The 24,888-nt window shown below is 44.7% G+C and overlaps 1 protein-coding gene across 3 annotated transcripts in view; it reads right to left on the bottom strand.

The window, feature by feature from the left end:
- Positions 1-24,888, bottom strand: part of LOC138239430 (SLAM family member 6-like) — a 35,244-nt gene that overhangs the window by 9,263 nt on the left and 1,093 nt on the right. The window contains exons 1-4 of one of the 3 annotated variants that reach the window (XM_069191355.1): positions 18,396-18,510; positions 9,353-9,467; positions 3,195-3,494; positions 2,013-2,264 (exon numbers count right to left, since the gene is read on the bottom strand). In XM_069191355.1, coding sequence (XP_069047456.1) covers positions 2,013-2,264; positions 3,195-3,494; positions 9,353-9,395 — 595 coding nt within the window. In that variant the 5' untranslated portion in view covers positions 9,396-9,467; positions 18,396-18,510. Of the gene's footprint in view, positions 1-2,012; positions 2,265-3,194; positions 3,495-5,381; positions 5,572-9,352; positions 9,468-18,395; positions 18,511-24,888 lie in introns of those variants that run through there. The other 2 variants (XM_069191356.1, XM_069191357.1) reach the window with 2 other exon arrangements.

Genomic DNA, 24,888 nt, shown 5'->3' on the forward strand with positions numbered 1-24,888 from the left:
AGTGATCTCACACTGTACTGCACTCTGCTCAGTATCACTCTGTTCAGTATTAGACACCAGTGATCTCACACTGTACTGCACTCTGCTCAGTATCACTCTGTTCGGTATTAGATACCAGTGATCTCACACTGTACAGCACTCTGCTCAGTATGAGACACCTGTGATCTCACACTGTACTGCACTCTGCTCAGTATCACCCTGCTCAGAATTAGACACCAGTGATCTCACACTGTACTGCACTCTGCTCAGTATCACTCTGTTCGGTATTAGACACCAGTGATCTCACACTGTACTGCACTCTGCTCAGTATCACTCTGTTCGGTATCAGACACCAGTGATCTCACACTGTACTGCACTCTGCTCAGTATCACTCTGTTCAGTATTAGACACCAGTGATCTCACACTGTACTGCACTCTGCTCAGTATCACTCTGTTCGGTATAAGATACCAGTGATCTCACACTGTACAGCACTCTGCTCAGTATCACTCTGCTCAGTATTAGACACTAGTGATATCACACTGTACTGCACTCTGCTCAGTATCACTCTGTTCGGTATTATACACCAGTGATCTCACACTGTACTGCACTCTGCTCAGTATCACTCTGCTCAGGATTAGACACCAGTGATCTCACACTGTACTGCACTCTGCTCAGTAACACTCTGTTCAGTATTAGACACCTGTGATCTCACACTGTACTGCACTCTGCTCAGTATCACCCTGCTCAGAATTAGACACCAGTGATCTCACACTTTACTGCACTCTGCTCAGTATCACTCTGTTCGGTATTAGACACCAGTGATCTCACACTGTACTGCACTCTGCTCAGTATCACTCTGCTCAGTATTAGACACCAGTGATCTCACACTATACTGCACTCTGCTCAGTATCACTCTGTTCAGTATTAGACACCAGTGATCTCACACTGAACTGCACTCTGCTCAGTATCACCCTGCTCAGTATTAGACACCAGTGATCTCACACTATACTGCACTCTTCTCAGTAACATTCTTTCCACACCAATATCAATGATGCCTTAATGAAACACTGAATGAAACAAGGTAATGAAATGTAGGAAATACTGTATGTACTGTTTGATCTAACGGTGCTGTTCCCAGTCACAGCTGCCTGGTGAGCCTCTACTATACCCCAGCTTCCTCTAGAACTGGGTCTCTTGCCTCTTGATAGCCCCACACCCTGTGGGACTGATCCTGACTAACCAATGACCTCAATTTATCTCTAGGACCCTGAAGTGTGCACATCCACTCAGCACTCATACCTTGAGGTACCCCAACACTTTACACTATTTTTATTGTGTACACGCACACAGATCCCCTGTGAAGAGATTCTCACACACAGAGACCCGCAGTAAAAGACTCACACAAACAGATCCCATGTGAAGAGACTCACATAAACACAGATCCACAAGTAAGAGACTAGAGATTTCCTGGAGGGAAGTGCTCATCAGGGTGACCTGCACTCGTAACAGAAGAGCAGGGACGTGAACTACCGACCCCCACAGTGGAGGGCGTCTGACTCGAGAGGGGAGATGGAGAATGGAGATGAGGGGGCCTGAATCTGTTCCCTTCCAGCCTGCCTTGTTGGCAGCCCTGATATCGAGAAGTGTGGAACTAAACAAAGGTGTAATTATAGCTCTTTGTCCCCTAGATGCTGCTTCAGGCCACTACAACCGTCAATAGCCACAGTGGGGTTTAATTGGCAGTTAGTTCATTGTTAAAGCATTAAGGATTTTAACATTTTCACATGGATACAGTTCAGCTTTGTTTGCTTTCTATAATAATGTTTAAAGCATGTTATGAACTACTGTGATTCATGTTAACTGCAATATTTCTTCAGTTAGCCTGCTTTCCAGTTGAATTCAAATTTGAGCTCTTGTGAAACTTGCATTATTTTGAGTTGTATGTGACTTGTACCCTCACTTCACCCAGACAGTCTGCCTACTGAGCAGAGGGAGCTCGGGGTCGGTGTGCTTAGATTGGAAACGGACTCACCTCCACAGTGCTGATCAGGGTGGACTGTGACTGATTCATTGCTGGCTGGGTTAGAGGCCACACAGCTGTAGGATTCAGAGAGTTCTCGATGGAGAATCAGGGGGGCGTTGAGGTCAGGGTCAACGGTGTGGCTCAGTGTCCTTCCCCTGCTCTTCAACAACAGGGTCACCTCTCTCCCGTTCTTCACAGAACACTCCAGAAAGCAGGTCCCACCACGACTAGTGACTCTCACTTGAGGAAGAGAGACAGGATCTGAACAGAGAGAGGAGAGCAGTGAGGGCAAAGTTCCTCAGGGCACCCAGAGAACACAAACCAAAAAAGGAAAATTCGATTTAAACTGATTTATATATATAATATATATTACATTTTCAAGATGTTTATTAGAAATAAATACACACAGAGGATATTCCTCTCCTGACATGACATAAAGACATGTGTGACTAGAAGTCTGGAAGGTATTCTAACATTTTTAATTTGATTTTACATTCTGACAATAACACCAAAGCAGAAAGAACACTGTAAAACCAAGCTGTCCAACTGTGCAGGAGTACATATTCGTGTGGTAAGAACTGAAGAAACAGAGTAATGGTCAGGTCAATCCCCAATACATCCATGCAGAGTTCTGGAGCTCGTTTCCTTTCTCCTGCTTTAGTTACAGGACTGGAGAAAATGTGGACATTGAAATCTGGGCAGACCATACAGCTGTGGTGCCACATGTTCCTGTATGTCAACACAAGAGCCTAACTCCTGAAACACCCTGTCTACCCCACTGCTGAGACTGACTGTGCTGGTGAAACAGAGAGACAATCTAGCTCAGTCCTAAACTTCACTGAACCCGTCATCTCTCCAGCTGTCAACCCTCAAACCAACACCTCCTGCTGGATTTCTTCTGCACAAAGACACAGTAACACTTCCAAGAAGCAGTGGTTACAGTATCTCTAGATTAGACTGAGTTCAGTCATTTTGACAAAACAAGCAATACAGCACAGACCACACAGTGAAAACTCCAGCGCTGCAAACCAGTAAACCACTTGAGAGTAAGTTCTCATTTCCAGTCACAGCCTAGAAGTCCTTATCCTGTAGCCATGAGCTTGTGGTGCAGAGTGCAGAGCCCTGCCCTCTCCCCATGATGCTGGTAATCCAGCCATGGACACTAGCAGAGCAGTCAAGGGACACACTTACCGTACACCTCTAGGGTAAAGGTCACCATGTCTTGCACCCCTCCATCAAAGTTCTCCACTTTATAAACCCCTCTGTCCTCTGGGTTCAAATCGGAGATCTTGAAGAGTCCCGTCTGACTGTCCCAGGTCAGTCTCCCTCTGAGACGCGGTGGAGGTTCATCTGTTTTCTTTTCGCTCACCTCTGCGATAGTGAGACCATCCAGCTGCAGAAAACCCCTCACGAACACCGGGGCTTCAAAACTAACACTCTGTCCAACAGCCCGGTTCAGCAGGGTCCCTTCCAAGAGGGAGGTGGACGCCCCTGTAAATGAAGAAGAAACAGGACTTAACAGCAGCAGCTCTTCTCAAAGGAAAGACTCGAGTGAGCCAATCACAGCAGCGATCAGGGACAGCAGGGGAGGAACACGGAAAAACACTCAGCAAACCGGTCAAGACCGAGGAGAATGAAAAAGCAGAAGGATGAAAGGATGGGAAAACAACTAGATTAACTGAGGACGGCGGGGTGGCCTACAAAAACACTAACAGCACCAGTACAGAAGTGAGAGACGGGAGGTGAAGAGGAATCAGGGGAGAGCGCAGTGGATGTGAAGGGGATACAGGCGATGATCGAGCAGCACAGGAGGACAGGACCCACAGGAGCCTGAGCCCCACTGCACATGCAGATGGAACAGATTGGGGCAGAGTGGTGGCACTGTGGCTAAGGATCTGTGCCTGTGGCTGGAAGGTTGCTGGTTCAAATCCAGTGCCATATAAATGGTTGACCCTGTGCTCTGACCCCCAGTTTCTCTCTCCCTGTCTGTGTGTCTCATGAAGAGCAAGTGTGAAAAGGCAAATTCCTAATGCAAGAAATTATCTATGGCCAATAAAGTTATCTTATCTTATCAGGGTGGCAGCTTCACCTTTGCTTTGGTAGCCATGGGCAGCTCATGAGGCCTGTTGTCCGCCCTTCAGCCACATGAGGGAGCCAGTGCCACCTTTAGATTCCAGTTCTATACCTGTAACCAGATGCTGGACAGAATCCACAGCAGCAATATTTTTTCTGGAACTTGGTGATCAAAATTGGAAACGATATTCTTAAAGAGACCTATCAAGCATGTTCTGCGCTTTAAACTATGTGAGGAATATGTGTGTCTGAACATCTTAGTCTTCCTCATAAACAGCCTCTTTGAGCTCAGCGTTTCCATTTTCTATATCTAATTTATCATTTTTACTCCCTGCTTTTACTCCCAAACAACTGCAATTGTCTACATGAAAGGTCATCTGCCAGCTGTTTGCCCAGTTTTGACACATCTACATCACTTTGTCTCCAGATAGAATGGCTCGTGAAATAAGCAGTGTTAAAAAAATGCACATAATGCACTCTCCACTTTAGGCATTTCCAGTTAGAAAATTCCATTTCGGCCAACTTCATCTCAAAAAAGCAACTTGCCAGTATCACACGATATGTGTGATTTAATTATGAATAAATGCCATAAAGCAGCAGTACATTGGCTGCAGTAGAGATCATGGTCTGTGCAGGTAAGACCTGTATGATTGAGGATACTGAAGCCTCTAGTCCACAGTCTGCAACAGGCTCAGTATCACACTGGCTCCAGACAGTGCACTGCAGCCCTGATAAAAATTCACTTTGATAGCGATCAGGAAACAAGCTGCGCCTCATCTTCACAGGCTGACACCTCCATCTGACCACCAGGGTCAAGGTGCAGTCAACCAGCACAAACTGACCTTCCCCGCATGGGCAGGGGACAGTGGAAACTAAAAACATTCCAAAGAAAAAGGTTGTGCACATTGTTATACGAGAAACAGCACTCTATTCCACACCAGTCCAGAGTGTCCAACAGTCAGTACCGGGAACTTTCCACAGATCGAAAACTCTCAATCCTTGTTCTCGGGATCATTCCTCCTCTTTACATCTCATGGCTTCACTGCCCCTTCAGGAGATGATCCTTCTCCTTGAATTCAACTGTAGCAGGTGGAGCACACAAACTCAGCAACACACAATCAGCAGAGAGGCAGCGCTGTATTGCTCTGAAAACTTTCCTTTCCGAAAACACCCCTCCACGAGTTACAGGGTAGAACTCCAGCACCCCGTCAGTGCACACACAGACCTACATGCACCCCACTTCTTATCAGTCAGTTAGCGCTGACGTTGAGATAATGAGACTGGTCTGCCAGGACAGGAACTCACTTTTATTTGTTAATTGATTTGTGATCCATCCAAGGATTCTCCAAAGGTAGTGAGTCCAATGATTCAAATTCCCAAATGGTTTCCAAATATACAGCCATCTACCACGCCCCTCACCCCCCTCACCTGAGGGACAGGCTGCGTTAGTTACACCGTACAACTGAAGTATCACATTGTGTTCCACCAGGTCTGGAATCCGCTCCAGAAACTGATTCCAAAGGAAGCTGTAAATTCATGATCTTTCTCTTTCCCCAACAAGCTCCTCTTTCTCACTCTGTTTCTCCCTGTACTGCAGATAGAGGTCTATGTCCCTTGTGTTTATCTGCACGTCTCCAGAATGAAACACAAGAGAGATGAAAGAGAAATCTAGTGCAGAGAGACCTATGAGAGGAAATCCTCTTGCAGAGAATCAAAGCTCGCCGCGTCAAAGCTGCTAAGCGTTACGGTACGTGAGGGCGTGTTTTTAAACTTGTTTTGCGGAACATTCTAGAAGGGAAGTGTGGGTTGATGCCTGCTCGAGAGAGAAGGTGGCTGTTTGAAGTGCAGGAGAAGACAGAAGCTGCGCTGAAAAGGAAACCAGCAGACCGAGGGGAGGGTGCACCTGCCGCCAGACTTCACAAAGAGGAGAAAACTAAACTAAACACACTTGGGGAAGAGAGAAAGAAAGACTGAATCGCAGGACCAAAGACTGTAATAAGACCCTTGGACCTGACTGAGCGGGGGAAAGACATTATTTTTGTTTTGGTTTTCTGAACAAATTACGGCAAAACAAATAGTTTGTTTGAGAAGAAAACATATCACGGGCAGGTAAACCCCAATACATAATCAGGGAATTAACCCAAATTAGCTACTCCCAAAGTGACCTACAGTAGGTGTTATTTTAGATGTGTTTGTGTATTTGTGCATATTTTCTTTATTCAGTTAAGGCACTTTTCACTCTAACCTCAGTATTGAGGTGCCTGTATTTGGAGTCCCTCCTATTCCAGTGGCCGGTAGATGACTGTACCCCCTGCGGCATCACACTATTTACATCTATTACACAGAAATGAAAGGCTCTGCCCATATTGAACTGGTCTTGAAATTAAAATACATAGCAAATGTATACATATGTTGTACTAGCATTGTATAGTTGTGAAATTCCCCTATGGTAAATAAAAATGATTAAATCATTACCTTTGAATGGTAAAAGCTGAGGGCACTCATACCTCTACGTATCTAATCCAGAATCTCTACCCTCCCTTTAATGTCATAACCTTGCATACAGTTACACTAAGAAGCCTTACCCATACAGCTTTTGGAAGGCTATTAACCAAAAGCACAGACAACAGTCAGACAAGGCAAAGACGTCACCAGAGAGGCTCTTGCAGTAACAGCACACATGAGACCGAGAGAGGAGGTGTTTTGGGGTGCCAGGAATGTCAGAGAGATTGCTCCACGATTCTGGAGCATGTTACTATGGGCACTACTTCTGACAAACTGTGCGTCTTCAAATTTTTCATGTTGTACATTTCTTCCCATTGATTTTTCCTGTTATTTTTTTAAGATGTATTTTTATGTTTAATCAAAATTGCATTGAAGAAAGACGTGTTAGATAAGGGATTATTGTATATCTTCAATTGTGGATTGGTTATTTTGCCCTCTTAATTATTTGTACTGGGCAGCGCTGAGTTGTGGTGAGCCTCGCAGCGTCTGTTTGCCCTGCGATGGACTGGTGTCTAGTCCAGGGTGTACCCTGCCTTGTGCCCATTGCTTGCTGGGACAGACATCAGCCCCCTGTGAACCTGAATTAGAAGAATCTGTTAGAAAATGGATGGATGGATTAATTGTATTAATAAAACTATAGGTGTATGCATCTGTTGCCATTGGACTGTTTCCTAGTAGCCAGAAAAATCAATCTCATAGCTTACTGTTCCCATATCTAATTGTCCCAGCAGTACAGCAGAGTGGTCCTGTATTGCAGTTGCTTGTGTTCTTGGTTGAGTATGCACATTATGTTTGTCTCAAGTGATGTAGACTAGGGGTAGGAAACTGCTGCCCGAGTGCCTGGTTCCTGTAGGTCTTAAAGGCTCTTAGCAGTTTGCCCCTGATTCAGACCTGGAGAACAGCTGAATGGACTTGACTGAAGCACTGAAAACGAATGGTGACACCCTGGAGATGCAAAGTGGGCATGATGTCACATGTGGAAGAACACCATGACTTCAGACAGCAATGGTTCAGATGTTTTTGAATTTATAAAACAACCTTCTTGACATGAAAATATTGCCACTGGAGGAGTCCAGTTCCCTGCAGGAGGAGCGAACCAGCCCTGTTTGCCTTCGTGAGTAATACAACGATGACTTACTGTGGGGTGACCAGTTTCAGCTGCAGTTCTCTTTAGAAACCCCCCTGTTTTTCCAGCCCTAGAAGAAATACAATGCTCCTGGTGTCAGTTCCTCCTTCTTCAAAATGAAGAAGGAAGATCTCTGCTGTATCTTGCTGTGTTGTTGTGAAATGCATGGGCTTAGGCAGCCCAGCTCATCGCAGTGCATTCACACCCACTCTTCATGCTGAACAAATCGGTCCTCTTCTCTCCAGAGGACTGAAATTGCCATTTTGTCCGAAATGTCTCACTGCCCAGTTAAGTGTAAAAGACATGATCAGTGGGTCACATCACAAACTCTCCAGTGAGTCAAGACAGACTGGGCCAGCTAAAAATAATATATGAAATAAGCCTGAACAGCAGGATTAATCAACCACAGGACTGCACACAGCTACTGGCATCTTGCCTGTGTCTGCAATTTATCCAAAACATACAGATGCTTTTTCATGACCACATACCTGTACCTGTACCAACAGCGAGTACAAGACAACTGCGGTTTTAAACACAACAGCGCTTTCCTGTCCCACAGGGGACGTTTGTTTACCAGCACACTCCCAGCGTGACAACACAGTGACAGACCATATCTCACAAAACCGAGAAGTCAGCGCAGCAGTGTAACAGCTAGACGAGGCAGAAGTTACGATACAATTCTTTTGCAACAGATTATTGCACACCTGTTAACTACGGTAAAAGCCATCCTGCAGACTGTGGTCCTCTGCTACCACAACAGTCGCTGACGCCTGACTTCCACAAGGAAATTTCTTGGGGGGTATATATATACTGTAGAAATCATGTTTATATATATTTCTTTATTAGCCCTATACAATTTCTTGCATTAGGAATTTGTCTTTTCGCATACCCCAGCTTTTCTCCATGAGACACAGACACAGAGAGACGCTTGGGGTCAGAGCACAGGGTCTGCCATTGTACGGCACCCTTGGAGCAGTTGGGGTTAAGGGCCTTGCTCAGGGGCCCAACAGAGTAGGATTCCTCTGCCAGCCACAGGATTTGAACCAGCAACCTTCCAGTCACAGGCCCAGATCCTTAGCCACAGAGCCACCGATAGATATGCTGTATTGGAACACCCCTGGGTTCACATGGGTATGCACCTTCACCTCTGCTACCTCAGGCCAGCCCCCCACCGTCAGGGACTCGAACCCAGGCTTCCAGGGGTCACCCAACAGGGACCCAGCCTCTTGAGCCAAAGGGAAATTAACGAGGAGGATTTTTCTCATTCCTAAACTTTCAGTTTCAATACGAGCAACCAGGTCCTTCTGTTTATTCTGTTTACAGTCATTAACTTACTGTAGTGCTTCAAGAAATGGACCCGATAAGCACTGCACTTTCACTTTTGATATCACACTTCCCCCAGAATAATTCAGTTTGTTACAATACGTATTTTCACTTATTTAAAGCCTTAATAAATGAGTACAGCGGAGTGAGTTCGTACTCCGGCTAGTTAATCTATAGTTTAGTGAAAAGTGAAGACTTTTTGCGCTCTCCCACCCGTCTCTGTTCCTGTTCCTGTTCATCGCCCTTTAATACGAAGAACGACCAGCTTGAGCGACAGCGATCGAAACAGCGGAGAGAATCTCAGCCGAGCGCGTTTTCTTACCAGAGAAGACGGCCAAAAGGAAAGCGAGGTGAATCCGCATCATCCTGAAGCCACAAGCACCTCGCTCTGGGACTGGGCAAACCACTTGTCTAGAGGCAGCGGGTCTCAGGTCTCTCTGGAACACAGATTTCCGAAATTAAAACCGCGCCCCTGTGGTGACGTTTTTAAAACTCTTTCTCTTAAAAACTACTTAGCGGGCTATTTTTTGAAAGCCAAATCCTGGGGACACAAAACAAGCAAACAATCCGTTAGCACTTAGTATAATACTAGCCTGCAGCGCAGGTGATGGAGCACCACACAGCTCTGGCTTAACGGCCCCGTTGGTACAAATCCAGTAGAGACAGAGCTCCCCCGCCCACGAAACCAGGATTGGAAACCGATTATCTAGAACTGAAGTTTCTGGTATCTTCCCTGGAAGTCCACACATCTGCCTTTGGTCATTCCAGAGCTTAAACCCTTAATTGATTCCTTACTTCATTAACAAAGTTGCTTAATTGTAAAAGTTCCTATTTTTTTCCTACTCAAAAGTTATAAATTAAACGTCACTTTTAAAATATGAGCGTTAAAAGGAGGTCCTGACTCTCTGTGGTCATCAAAAATCCCAGGGTGTTTCTTGAAAAGAGTATGGGTGTTACCCTGGTATCCTGGCCAAATTTCCCATTGTCCCTTCCCCTCATGGCCTCCTAATAATCCCCATCTCTGAAGTGGCTTCATCACTCTGCTCTCCTCCACACTGAGAGCTGGTGTGTGTGAGCAGACTGGAGCATCATCCAGGTGGGGCTGCACACTGGGGGTGGTGCAGGGGATCCCCAGTATCTGTGTAGCCTGTTGAGTGGAGTGTCCAGAAAGTGTGAGGAATTATTATTCATGATTCGTATCTTCTCTGTCGGCCACACAGCCTGCATGTACAGAACTGCCCTCACCAGGCACATCCAGGTTCGATAAACACAATCAGACTCACTGGCAGAGGACAGCCAGGGGAAAGAATAAGAGCGAATGGCAAACAGTGCCATCAGACCATTTAGTCAAGAACCACAGTGGTGTAATTCTACTTAATTAAATACTTTCTAATTCATTGTATCAAACCGAGAGCAGCACACTAACTGGAAGTGATCCCCTGGCCAGTAAGCAGCTGTGTACTGAGACAGTACTCTAGAAAAATACCAATCATAGAGAACAAGTACAGGATTCAGCGGGACTGCTGAAATGAGTCCTCAGCTCTGAACTAATAATGTTCTAAGATCAGATCACTTTGTTAGCCATACACAATTTCTTGCATTAGGAATTTGTCTTTTCACAGACCCCAACTTGCTCTCCATGAGACACACAGACAGGGATGAAGCTGGGGGTCAGAGCACAGGGTCAGCCATTTATACGGCACCCCTGGAGCAGCTGGGGTTAAGGGCCTTGCTCAGGGGCCCAACAGAGTAGGATTCCTCTGCCAGCCAGAGGATTTGAACCAGCAACCTTCCAACCACAGGCACAGATCCTTAGCCACAGAGCCACCACATCACAATTGGAACGAGCTCAAGCTGACAGCTGGCAGCCCCCTAGAGAGCACTGAAGTACAGGACTTAGTACAACTGCTATACAATGAGCAGCAGCTCACTAATGAAACCATGTCGTGACTCCAAACGTTTTTAAGCCTTGCCACAAGGAAATCTATTGGAATATTCAACTAAAACTGTATTCCAGCCTTCCACGATACAAAAGGGCTACCTCTCATGTCCGAGTCATGAAGGAAGATGTCATCGGTATCACACCTACTGATGCGCGTCGAGACTGTAGTCTGCAAGAGTGAGTTTTGAGATATACTGTATGCTGGATGCGAAGATAAATGTTCTAGGGAGGGGAGCGAACTGAAAAGAAGGCAGATACTTAGAAGTAAACAGGACGTGACTCTTAGGTATGGTTCAGTCGTTTCTGGGTGTCACCTGAATGTTCTGCTATTAGTGTGAGGCGAGCAAATACATGGGACAGATGAAGCCAGCTGAGAGCTTGAGACCCCGGTATTTCTGCTCGGCCTCTTCATTTGATGGAGATTTAACTGCAAGTTTGTGTCTTTTTGGTGGTTCTTTTGTTTTTTAACCGGTGGTTCTTAAGGGTAGCAGGGATATTGAGGAACAGGGGTACAGTGTGGTATTTTATGTAGTTAAATGTAGGGGTCTATGAAAGAAAGACCACCATTGGTGGTGGTGGAGGGGATCCCCATTACCTGTAAAGCGCTTTGAGTGGAGTGTCCAGAAAAGCGCTATATAAGTGTAAGCAATTATTATTATTATTATTATTATTATTATTATTATTATTCATATTATTATTATTAATTACTCAGGTCTTCTCAGACGTGATTATCTGTGACAGCTCATGAACACAATGCTTCTCTTTCCTGTAGCTGTGGTACAGTACCAACAGTGTGGACTGTCCTGGGGGGGACCAGGCGGCCCAGGCCAGTCCGTATCAAGGCTGGGGTGACACAGGGAAGCTGCTGGCTCTTACTGGACTGGTGCGCCAGAGAACTGCGAGATTCTGTAGCTCACTATGCCAACTAGCAATCTTCAGGGTGCGAGGACCATGTTTCCCCCAAAACAGGTCCTTTCTATCTCCCAGAACCAGCAGCACACCAGACAACACAGTCATCCTACACAATATCCCGTTTTCATGGTGTCTGTCAATCGACCCCATAACACAACATATACAAGTCTAGCTATCTGTAACATTTCTCGAACTGCCCGGCCCACCCACACAGAACACAAGAGACAAATCATCCACAAAGGACACACACTCACACACCAACCTAGTTTCCACAACCAGTGCCCCAGAGGAGCAACTCCTAATCAATTTCATAGTTTTGTAAGCTAAAAATAAACACAGGAAACTGCCTTACCATCTGGTGTTCTGACATCACACCATTAACTTCACTCTACTCCATTGATTCTGATCCGAAAGGCCTCCCTGCTTCAGCAAGTTTCATTCTTACAGTCTCTAGCCTCCCCAGATTTACTGCACATATTCTTAACCTTCTGTTCCTATATACTGTACCTCATTTCGCCATGAGTGCCTTTCTGGTCATTAACCTCGATGTGTATCGGGGTCCCCCCCTTCATTGCTGGTTGTTTTCTGGCGTGACGCTGTAGAACACTATGAAACCACAAGGTGGGATTGATCTCATTCCACTCCCATTGATGCTGCCTGTGTGACTGAATCATTAGCCAGAACGGGCCCAGCTGCCGGTGTCCTGTACTCCTACTCTAATCTACTGTAGTGTCTCAGCTCCTTGTCCACGTGATAGAGACGTCATCAAAGAGTCCCTGAGATCTGTGCCTGCTGGCCAAGGGCCTGCAGCTGTCTGCACACCTGTATTAGCGAAACCCTGGCCTGAACAGCCACATCCTGTTTCCCATCAGCCTCTGCTCAGGGTGGCAACGGTCAGAGCCTCCACGCAGCCACGCACTCGCTGCCACATTCCAACACTCTCCCTTCGCCGCAATTAACCTCTTATCCAACCACTTTTCCCTCTACTTTAACATTATTACCACACCTCTCCATGCTCACTATTGAGTTCTAATCGCCTGAGCTAAGTCTTTCTCACCCCCTGATTGTCTGGCCACTTTGGATTACGGATTTTGCCTTCCCACCGACTACAGACCTGCCTTACGAATCTGATTTGAGTCACCAGTGGCAGAACGCCTGCATGTTCAGCAATTTGTATGAGTTCAACGGCAGAGTATTGTTACAGCTATAGGTGACTATGGAGGTGTCTCCAGTACAATGGGTAACATTTGGCAAGTGTCACCATTTCCAGCCACAAAGCAAAGGGGGCTGTTTGCTGAAATGTAGGGGGTCCAGGTTCAGTGAACAAAGCAATCGTACAGTTTACCTTGGTAAACCTTAGTTAAGTTCTGAGTAAATGATTTCGTGTCCATTAACAGTGCAGAAAGACACTACATAAGGAGGGGGTGGATGTCACGAACACGGACTGAAATCCGTGTCAGATCTTGTAGAAGACCCTATGCCAGTGGTTCTCAAACTTTTTGGACCAAGTACCACCCCTAATCCAACCAAAGCATCCAAGTACCACCTACAAGTCATCATCTCATAGGAACCCCAGAAATTATCAATGACCAACATGAGTGTGCGTGCACACACACTCACACATACATATAATAAATATTATAATAATAAGCTTTGTTTGATATATTAAAATGTGGCTTCTCAAAGTGTTTTACAGAAAAAAAAACACACAAAAATAAAAAAGCACCATTTCAGTGAGAGGGGTGAGCCTGTTTAGTTGAGCAAAGCAGATGTGAAATCATTTTTCGAGCCCTGATACAATTCACAACAGAGTCTAACAGATTTTAAATCGTCAGGCATTTTCTTGACAACAAAGTTTTCGCGGTGGATGTTGCAATGCGTCCATTCGTTTCTGGAGCAAGCTCTCTAATTCGTGCAACTACACCGCTGTGTCGGCTTGTCATCGCGTTAGCACCGTCTGTACAATCTCCCACACATTTTATCCAGTCGATGCCATTCTCTTCTAGAAATTCATTCAGAAGCTGAAATATGTGCTCTCCTGTAGTTCCTGTTGGTAGCGGCTTACAGAACAGAAAGTCCTCACGGGACGTACCCTCAAACTCGTATCTAACGTAAACGAGCAAATTGGCCAAATCGACTACAGACTCATCTAATTGCAGTGAAAAACATCTGCGCATCTTAACGCGCTCTGTCAGTGTACGTTTGATATAATCCTTCATTTCAATAATTCTATGAGTGACTGTGTCTTTCGGGGGGGCAGCAGGTCGAGCTGTTCAGCAGCTTTTTCTCCACACATAATAGTGTGGGGCTTACCTGCTTTAGCAATCCGCAAGCGTGCATTTTTCCACGTTTCCGTTTTTATTTCAGTGTTTATTTTAAGTATTTATTTCATGCGCATGGGAGAGAAACACAGAGACGCTCGGTGTATTTTTCTCAAATTAACTCAGAACAATTCTTAAATATTTTTCTGTTATTTTTCACGCTTTCCTGTGCTCACAAGATTACCAGCGTTCATAGCACGCATTTCTATGCAGTCCTGTATTTACAACGTTGGCATTGTTCCAAAATCACGCACATTCTCCTTTCTCCCTATTTGCTGGAGATACAGTAGCTTTTTTAAGTACAATTGGTCACTTGCGTCCGTAGCACGCATTCCTATAGAGTGGTATAGAATTACAGAGTATCTCTTGTGTCCACTGAAGTATTAGCGCGCACTGTATCGTAGTATGTAGGCTGCGTATTCGACACGTATAAAAATACAAAATATGAAAACCCGTCCCGATTTTTTCAGTGCAGACAACACAATTCCAGGGTCATTCGGCGTACCACCTGGCGGCACGCCACGTACCACTGCCGGTACGCGTACCACAGTTTGAGAACCACTGCCCAATGCGATGCGGTAAGAGCTGGAGAAAACAGGAAGCGTGGTGAAAATGTAACACACAGGGGTTTAATAGTGCACAAAATAATGGTGACAGTCCGTGAGGCAGTGTATGGGGAAGATAAAACGGCATCCAAATCCAAACGGGTCCAAGGGCAGGTCAAAGCACAGTCCAGGAGTCCATCAACAAGGAATCCATCCTGGGACGCGACAAAGTTCAAATCCCCGGGAGGGGGGAGCACACGGAGAGACAAAACATGGAGGTCCAAGGGTGACGGGGCGAGATCCTCCAGACCCCGGGCTCAGGAAGCGGGAGGTGTCGGGGATGAGGCCTGTGCCCTCAGGAGACGGTCGTAGGGTTTCCTGGTGCCAGGCGGGCCTCGCGGCATCTTACCCTAATGATGAGCCCCGAGGACTGGAGGAGCTGGTCTTTAAATAATAACACTAAAAGGGTACACCTGGAGAGCTTAATCACACGGACAATAATGGGAGCAGTGGAGCGCCCTCTAGGGAGGGATGTCGGGCGTGACAGTGGAAGGTAGACAAGGAAGATATCTAAAGTGAGAGCTCCTTTCAGATGTCTCAGAAAGACCAGATTGGAGCTAAACTGGGGCGTAGTCACGGGTGGGCCTGGGCTCACCCTGATTGATTCTAGGCCTACCCCATCAGTCCAAAGTAATTTAAGCTTTTTTTTTTTCCTTGTTTGAATTTTTTCCTCGGATGTAATTTTGCTTTGGGCTCGCTGTGTCTTCTGTGACCGATAAGAAAATTATGTAAATGTAGTGCTTGCGTAGCCGTAGCTTAATTGGCTGTCGTTTTTGTCAGACTCTCTTATAGCTATCTAGAACTAGGTTTTTGGTTTATTAGCCAACATGGCAAAACAAACACGTATATCTATGTTTTTCAAAAAGCCACCTTTAGACGACCAGACCAGTCCCGAAACAAATAAGACACATGAGATGCTACGGGCATCTCGGGTTTTAAGGAGTACAGGCTGGCTTCCCGAATACAAGTGTTTCTGGACCGCAAGCGGCAGCGCACGCGTTTGCTTGTAGCAGCTCGATACCTGCTCGACCTGTAGGAGTTCAGCACGAAGAGGTTCTAAGTTTTGGAATTCGTGAATAACATTAAGAGAGTATTGACGGATAGATACGAGTGTGAATTTTAGAGATAGCTATTCATATCGCTTCTAAAATACCTGCAGTATTTTAAGTACGTTTACAGAGCTAAAATACATTTGACGCTTTTATTAGCAGACCATTCTGGCAATTAAAGATCCGATGAATTGGGTAGCGCTGTAGTGCGACTATACCAATTCAGTGTTAAGTCTTGTGGGATTTTCCAAATTAGGTGTCTTTTGGCATCGAAAATAGAATACTAATTTCGTGGGGTTCATACAAGTTTAAAACCAAACCGGTCTCATTTGTTACTGTACAGTGCTACAGCCTTGCTTTTCCGGCGATCACGTGACCATGTACGGCGACTTTGACCTCCAGTGACCCCGTCTGCCGAGTTCAAGCGCTCTGTTACAGTTTCGCTCGTACCCTTAACATTTTAAAAGACAATCAATATTCATAAACATATGTGACTCCTAAGATACTAAGACATGACGCATGCCAATAAGTTAACTATCTGTGACATAAACCTGTGGTTGTAATGTATGTAAAATCACCGTGATTGTCAGATCTATGGTTTTTAGTTTCTAAGGCACGTTTTCCTTTCCTTTCCCTACCGAGACACGCTGTTGCCAAACGGGTAACTGTGGGATGCCATCGCGACAAGAGCTCCGCAGCATGTCATGATAGGGACCCCATGTACAGTATATCGCGGCAGTGTATATCACGACCGCTGTCGCAACAAAGATCTCATACCAGGATATGATATACCCAGATAAGACGTGTAGCGACATGGGGTCAGCATATCTTGTCAGGGTATGTCCTACCGCAACGAGGTATTTCATATTGCGATAGACGGGATTCATGTCGCGACATGGGGGCGGGGCATTTTGTTGGGGTATTTCATATTGCGATATAAGGGCTTCATGTCCCGACATGGGGGCGGGGCATTCTGTCGGGGTATTTCATATCGCGATATACGGGCTTCATGTCGCGACATGGGAGTGGGGCATTTTGTCGGGGTATTTCATATCGGGCTTCAAGTCGCGACATGAGGGTGGGGCATTTTTGTCGGGGTGTTTCATATCGCGATATATGGGATTCATGTCGCGACATGGGCGCGGGGGGGGGGGGGGGCATCTGTCATATCGCGATATGTGAACTCAATGTCGTGACATGGGGGTGGGGGCGTTTTGTCGGGGTATGTCATATTGCGATATATGGACAGTGATGCGCCACTCGCAATGGGTATCGTGATGTAATCGGAATGCGCGCACTCCTATCGTGACATGCTATCGGAGTCGTGAACGCGCTGTGGATGCCATGATATTCTTTGTCTTCTATTCAGTTTTGACCTCAGTGCGACTTCTCTTAGATTGATCAGAAATTGGAAACCAATGGATGTGGTACAGTGTATCCAGCGTGCTCATACAGCACACACGGTACACACGGAACTTCCGCTGTGACGCTTTACCCACTCAGAGTGTCGATTCTCACTTTTCACCCAAACTGTTCGGGGGTTTAGCCAATCACGGGTCTGAGAGCTGAGAGCTAGCTGCGCCAGGTGGATCGGCTTGTTTACTGTGTCAGTGAGAATCTAGTTTTAAAATGCTTTACTAATTTACAAAATAACTACATCGGCTTATTTTTTAACGTCTTTTTAACGTTTTATTGATTCGCAATGTCCCGTGCTCTTCGAAATAAATACATTTTTATTTGCAATATAACTGTCTCCGCTGCTTTCTGTAAAAAACATTGTTCGATCTCCTCCCTTTTCAGATTCATAAATGTATACATCTTCCTTCTTTTGAATGTATATAGTTTTGTTAAAAAGTTATATAATTGTAAAAATTAGGGGAACAAACAGGAATTTGTGCCTGTGATGTAAGGCTGAATAATGGCTGTTCATATGTAAAATGGTTTTGTTTTGTTCTCTAAAATATTTTTTTTTTAAAGAAAGGTACACAAGCAATAACATAGCAACTCCTCCCTAAATGTAAGTGTTTATTTGTGTAAAGGCTGCAAAGTCTGGGGTCAACTGATCAAAAGATCACAGCTGAAAGATCTGGTGATCGTCTCTTTGCTGTTTTTACGTCACAGAGTGGCGTCACAGCCAGGAAAAGAAGGCGCTATATTGAAATATATTGAAACATCCACCCCACCCGACCAGACAGACTCGGAAAACAAATTGCCCCCATTGTTTTCATCACAACCAGGAGCTCAAGTACCAAGTTTGTTGGTACCTGTAAACGACCTTGTAGATAGTCACGTGATTACCCGAAAAACCAAGGCGCTATATCTCGGAAACGAAAGTACAGTAGCACAAACGCTACTTACAGCGACACAAACCGGCACAAACGCAGCACTAACGATTGCGGTGAGTTTCGTCGTTTGTGCTGTTCGACGGGCGGGTGGGCAACTTCATGGAGCAGGACGTGCAAACATGTCTGGGTCATTACATTGGAGACTGCAGAAGACTCGACTTCACCTGAGGATCTAACACAGGCGCCCATACCTGTGTCTTCAGAGGGCAGGTGTGCCTTCACGCTGTATTCTACACCAAGGACTGGACAGAAACACAAAGATAAAAGGAGTGTGAGCTCATCGCTTCATGTTTGCGCATAAGACCCCTGTAGATACAACACACGGATAATGCCAGTTTATTAAAGAATTCAGATATATGTTCACTTCTGTTATGTGAAAATAAAAAATATGTTTCCAATATTGCCGCTGTCCGCAGATGTGAGACGGTGGACTTTCCAGTGTTGCTTCTCGGATGTGTTATTTTCTACCCGTGACACCCTTGTACGTAATGCCCTTAAAAAACACCCTGGTTCTTTTTCACGTTAACGCATGTGTTTTGTAAAAAAAGTGCAACAGTGGTCTTGTTAGTAAAGTTGCAGATTCAAGCCTTTTTGAACACGTGGCTCGACAGACTGGTCGAATCTTTACACGTCCCTTGGTGCGCGTGTTTATTTAAGAAGGAGACAGTGAGAAACTGCTCACTTCTTCAGGGTTTTAAAAAAGCAGACCGCTACGAAGCATTAAGACGTGCTCGTTAAAGCCTCTTGGTAAGAACATGCAATTGTTTGCTAGTGTTTGCTTTTTGAGACTACACCCGCAACTCTGGGTGTACGGTATGATTAAGGTATGTGATATTCATGACAAATTTAATTTTCCTGCTCACACAAACGCACAGAAGACACTGATATTAAATGCAAAATCTACCGCCGTATCCCCACCCGGGCACACAGAGGATCACAGTTGTAGAACTGTTACTCTCGCACCGGTAACAGACGCTTGAACTCGGCAGACGGGGTCACTGGAGGTCAAAGGCACCCGCATAGTCACGTGATCACCGGAGAAACGAGGCGCTATATCTCGGGAACGAAAGCAGCACAAGCGCTACTTTCACCGCCACAAACGAATGAGGTGCGTTTCATCGTTTGTGCTGTCTGTAGGGGGGGCAACTTCACTGAGCGCAAGGGTATTTTACCTGCATGGTATTTTAAATACAATCTTTCGGACGGATTTTGAATCTTGGGTTTTGCACTGTCTTCATTGTGTTTTGCAATAAAATATTAACTTCAGAGTAACTCGTAAAACTACTGAACAATCTGAAAGCAGGCATACGAAATCCTTAGAACTGTTCCAAGCAACAAGTGAAAATGAGCTAATGCAGCTTTTCTTCAGCTAAAGACAAAGTCCTCATTTGAGAGACCTTTGCAAACTAGCTGTCATTTGAACGGGAATTTGCCGACTCTTAGACAGTGACGAGATTATCGCCATATTCAATTCCAAGCCCCGACGCCTGCGTCTGGTCTAGAAGACCACAACCTCACAACAGAGGTAGGCACTGATTGTGTGTGTGTGTGTCCGCCGTGGCACAATAGCGTTCGGCAGCCTCGGTAATTGTTGCTTAACCTGTGTGTGAGAGAGAGACAGTATGTATATACAGTATGAGGTTCCGCTAATTCTGCTGTTTGATTATGCACCTTGAGGATTGCATTGTAAATAGGAGGGGTGCCCCTACAGTATGCTGGCAGGACGGTCAGTTAGAGCCCAGCCACACCCAAAAATCAATTCCTGGCTATGCCCCTGCTGGACACTCCAGTACATTAACACTGCACTGAGAGAGAGGGGTTAATACAGTACAGACACACTGACTGGACACTACAGGACATTAACACTGCACTGAGAGAGAGGGGTTAATACAGTCCAGACACACTGACTGGACACTACAGGACATTAGGACCGCAGTGAGAGAGAGGGGTTAATACAGTCCAGACACACTGACTGGACACTACAGGACATTAACACTGCACTGAGAGAGAGGGGTTAATACAGTACAGACACACTGACTGGACACCAGGGGTGTAGCCACGGTAGCCATTGACCCTAGGGCTACGCAATCAGTCCAAAGTAATTTACGATTTTTTCCCCTTGTTTCCGTTACACGATTTGCTTTTTAACGTTACGAGTTTGATTTTTTTCAACGTATGTGGTTTTCTATTGGTTCGCTGTATTGTTGACGGATAGATGCGAATGTGCATTTTACAGTTCAAGTTGAACTAATCGCCTCTAATTACCCTGCAGTATTTATAAGCGAACGACGTTTACAGAGCTAAAATACATCCCAAGTATGTATTTGACGCTTTTGTTAGCAAACCATTCTTGCAATTAAAGGTACGATGAATTGGTTAGCGCTGTAGTGCGACTATACCAATTCAGTGTTAAGTCTTGTGGGATTTTCCAAATTAGGTGTCTTTTGGCATCGAAAATAGAATACTAATTTTGTGGGTTTCATACAAGTTTAAAACCAAACCGGTCTCATTTGTTACTGTACAGTGCTACAGCCTTGCTTTTCCGGCGATCACGTGACCATGCACGGCGACTTTGACCTCCAGTGACCCCGTCTGCCGAGTTCAAGCGCTCTGTTACAGTTTCGCTCGTACCCTTAACATTTTAAAAGACAATCAATATTCATAAACATATGTGCCTCCTAAGATACTAAGACATGACGCATGCCGATAAGTTAACTATCTGTGACATAAACCTGTGGATGTAATGTATGTAAAATCACCGTGATTGTCAGATCTATGGTTTTTAGTTTCTAAGGCACGTTTTCCTTTCCTTTCCCTACCGAGACACGCTGTTGCCAAACGCGTAACTGTGGGATACCATCGCGACAAGAGCTCCGCAGCATGTCATGATATGGACCCCATGTACAGTATATCGCAGCAGTGTATATCACGACCGCTGTCGCAACAAAGATCTCATATCAGGATATGATATACCCAGATAAGACGTGTAGCGACATGGGGTCAGCATATCTTGTCAGGGTATGTCCTATTGCAACGAGGTATTTCATATTGCGATATACGGGATTCATGTCGCGACATGGGGGTGGGGCATTTTTGTAGGGTATTTCATATCGCGATATACGGGCTTCATGTCGCGACATGGGGGTGGGGCATTTTTGTCTGGTATTTCATATCGCGATATATGGGCTTCATGTCGCGACATGGGGGTGGGGCATTTTTGTCTGGTATTTCATATCGCGATATATGGGCTTCATGTTGCGACATGGGGGCGGGGCATTTTGTCGGGGTATTTCATATCGCGATATAAGGGCTTCATGTCGCGACATGGGGGCGGGGCATTTTGTCGGGGTATTTCATATCGCGATATAAGGGCTTCATGTCGCGACATGGGGGCGGGGCATTTTGTGGGGGTATTTCATATTGCGATATAAGGGCTTCATGTCGCGACATGGGGCGGGGCATTTTGTGGGGGTATTTCATATCGCGATATATGGGCTTCATGTCGCAACATGGGGGTGGGACATTTTTGTCGGGGTGTTTCATATTGCGATATGTGAACTCAATGTCGTGACATGGGGGTGGGGGCGTTTTGTCGGGGTATGTCATATTGCGATATATGGACAGTGATGCGCCAGTCGCAATGGGTATCGCGATGTAATCGTTATACGCGCACTCCTATCGTGACATGCTATCGGAGTCGTGAACGCGCTGTGGATCCCATGATATTCTTTGTCTGCTATTCAGTTTTGACCTCAGTGCGACTTCTCTTAGTTTGATCAGTAATTGGAAACCAATGGATGTGGTACTGTGTATCCAGCGTGCTCATACAGCACACACGGTACACACAGAACTTCCGCTTTGGCGCTTTACCCAATCAGAGTGTCGATTCTCACTCTTCACCCAAACTGTTCGGGGGTTTAGCCAATCACGGGTCTGAGAGCTGAGAGCTAGCTGCGCCAGGTGGATCGGCTTGTTTACTGTGTCAGTGAGAATCTAGTTTTAAAATGCTTTACTAATTTGCAAAATAACTACATCGGCTTATTTTTTAACGTCTTTTTAACGTTTTATTGATTCGCAATGTCCCGTGCTCTTCGAAATAAATACATTTTTATTTGCAATATAACTGTCTCCGCTGCTTTCTGTAATGAATACACGGTATTTGGACAATTTTAATCGTATATTTTAGGTAGGGGAAACACCTTCTGCTTTGTACTTGTACAAAAATGAATAGAAATGTAAAGTCTATGATCGTTATATTATTATGCTCGTGCTTTCAATTTTGTTTTTTATTCTTAAATTATAGCGATCTTGAAACTAATACCTAAAAATGTGAATATGGGCTCTCGTGTTGTACCAGCGGTAATTTGGAAACTGGTGTCTCTTCACCAATGAAAGGAGTACACAAACTACAAAAGGAATAACTGCATTTTGTAATATAATGGATAAGAATCATTTACAAAGTTTTCAGTATTTGAAGGAGAGACATAATTTGGAGAATTCAGATTTTTATAGATATCTTCAAATGCGCCACTATTTTAATAAGGAGATTATAAGGGGAGATTTAGATATTGTTAATGATGGGGTAGTGAAATAGTTACAGAAGCCTACAAACCAGAATTAGGTGAAGGTATTATATCTAGATTATATAAAAGTTTCATGGAAAAGAAATCATATTCTACAGAGTATATAAAAGATAATGGGTGAAAGAAAGTGAAGTTCGAATTTCGAATGAAGAGTGGCTTAAAATTGTGAATTTCAATGGAGATGTACTAACTCGCATTTATGGAGAGAGTTTTGCTGAAAAAACATTGTTTGATTTTTCATTACTCCGAGTCAGAAGGCGCACCATACGGAGGAAAACTCGAAGTGTTGGAGACGGTGTGGAGACCAAGGTGATCATTGGCATATATTCTGGAACTTCCCTAAAATAAAGCTTTTCTGGAAGGAGTTACATGAGGCCCTGGAAACTATATTTGAAAGGAATGTACCCTTTACATTTGAGGCTCTATATTTCGGTAAACTGGATTTTGTTTGGAGGGGAAGTGACGAATATTTGTTTGGAATCCTTATTTCAGCAGGGAAGAAAGCTGTAACAAGAAAGTGGCTTCTCACAGATCTACCAGCAATGAATGATTGGATTGAAGTAATAAAAGAAATATATATAATGGAAAAAATCACATTTTCACTAAAATTACAACTGAAAAAAATGGTCAAATATTGGTCTTGATGGGTTCAGTACATTAAACCTTTTAGGTCAGATTTTGTTGAGATACAAAATAACTGAAATTTAATAAAATACATTTATATAATCTCCTCCCTTTTCAAATTCATAAATGTATACATCTTCCTTCTTTTGAATGTATACTGTATAGTTTTGTTAAAAAGTTATATAATTGTAAAAAATAGGGGAACAAACAGGAATTTGTGCCTGTGGTGTAAGGCTGAATAATGGCTGTTCATATGTAAAATGGTTTTGTTTTGTTCTCTAAAATATTTTTTTTAAAGAAAGGTACACAAGCAATACCGTTCGATCGAGAACATGGTTAAAAATGAAAAGAAAACACCTAACCCAGTGAACTAACATAGCAACTCCTCCCTAAATGTAAGTGTTTATTATAGTAAAGGCTGCAAAGTCTGGGGTCAACTGATCACAACTGAAAGATCTGGTGATCGTCTCTTTGCTGTTTTTACGTCACAGAGTGGCGTCACAGCCAGGAAAAGAAGGCGCTATATTGAAATATATTGAAACATCCACCCCACCCGACCAGACAGACTCGGAAAACAAATTGCCCCCATTGTTTTCATCACAATCAGGAGCTCAAGTACCGAGTTTGTTGGTACCTGTAAACAGCCTTGTAAAGTCACGTGATTACCCGAAAAAACAAGGCGCTATACAGTATCTCGGAAACGAAAGTAGCACAAACGCTACTTACAGCGACACAAACCGGCACAAACGCAGCACTAACGGTTGCGGTGAGTTTCGTCGTTTGTGCTGTTCGACGGGCGGGTGGGCAACTTCGTGGAGCAGGACGTGCAAACATGTCTGGGTCATTACATTGCAGACTGCAGAAGACTCGACTTCACCTGAGGATCTCACACAGGCGCCCATACCTGTGTCTTCAGAGGGCAGGTGTGCCTTCACGCTGTACTCTACACCAAGGACTGGCCGGAAACACGAAGATAAAAGGACTGTGAGCTCATCGCTTCATGTCTGCGCATAAGCCCCCTGTAGATACAACACACGGATAATGCCAGTTTATTAAAGAATTCAGATATATGTTCACTTCTGTTATGTGAAAATAAAAAAATATGTTTCCAATATTGCCGCGGTCCGCAGGTGTGAGACGGTGGACTTTCCAGTATTGCTTCTGTTATTTTCCACCCGCGACAACCTTGTACGTACCCTTAAAAAACACCCTGGTTCTTTTTCACGTTAACGAACGTGTTTTGTATAAAAAGTGCAACAGTGGTCTTGTTAGTAAAGTTAGTAAAGTTGCAGATTCAAGCCTTTTTTAATTTAATTTTCCTGCTCACACAAACGCACAGAAGATACTTATATTAAATGCAAAATCTACCGCCGTACCCCCACCCGGACACACAGAGGAACAAAGTTCAGAACTGTTACTCTCGCACCGGTAACAGACGCTTGAACTCGGCAGACGGGGTCACTGGAGGTCAAAGGCA

This window comes from Lepisosteus oculatus, chromosome 6 (genome assembly GCF_040954835.1).
Source record: "Lepisosteus oculatus isolate fLepOcu1 chromosome 6, fLepOcu1.hap2, whole genome shotgun sequence".
In the NCBI taxonomy this organism is placed as follows: domain Eukaryota; kingdom Metazoa; phylum Chordata; class Actinopteri; order Semionotiformes; family Lepisosteidae; genus Lepisosteus; species Lepisosteus oculatus.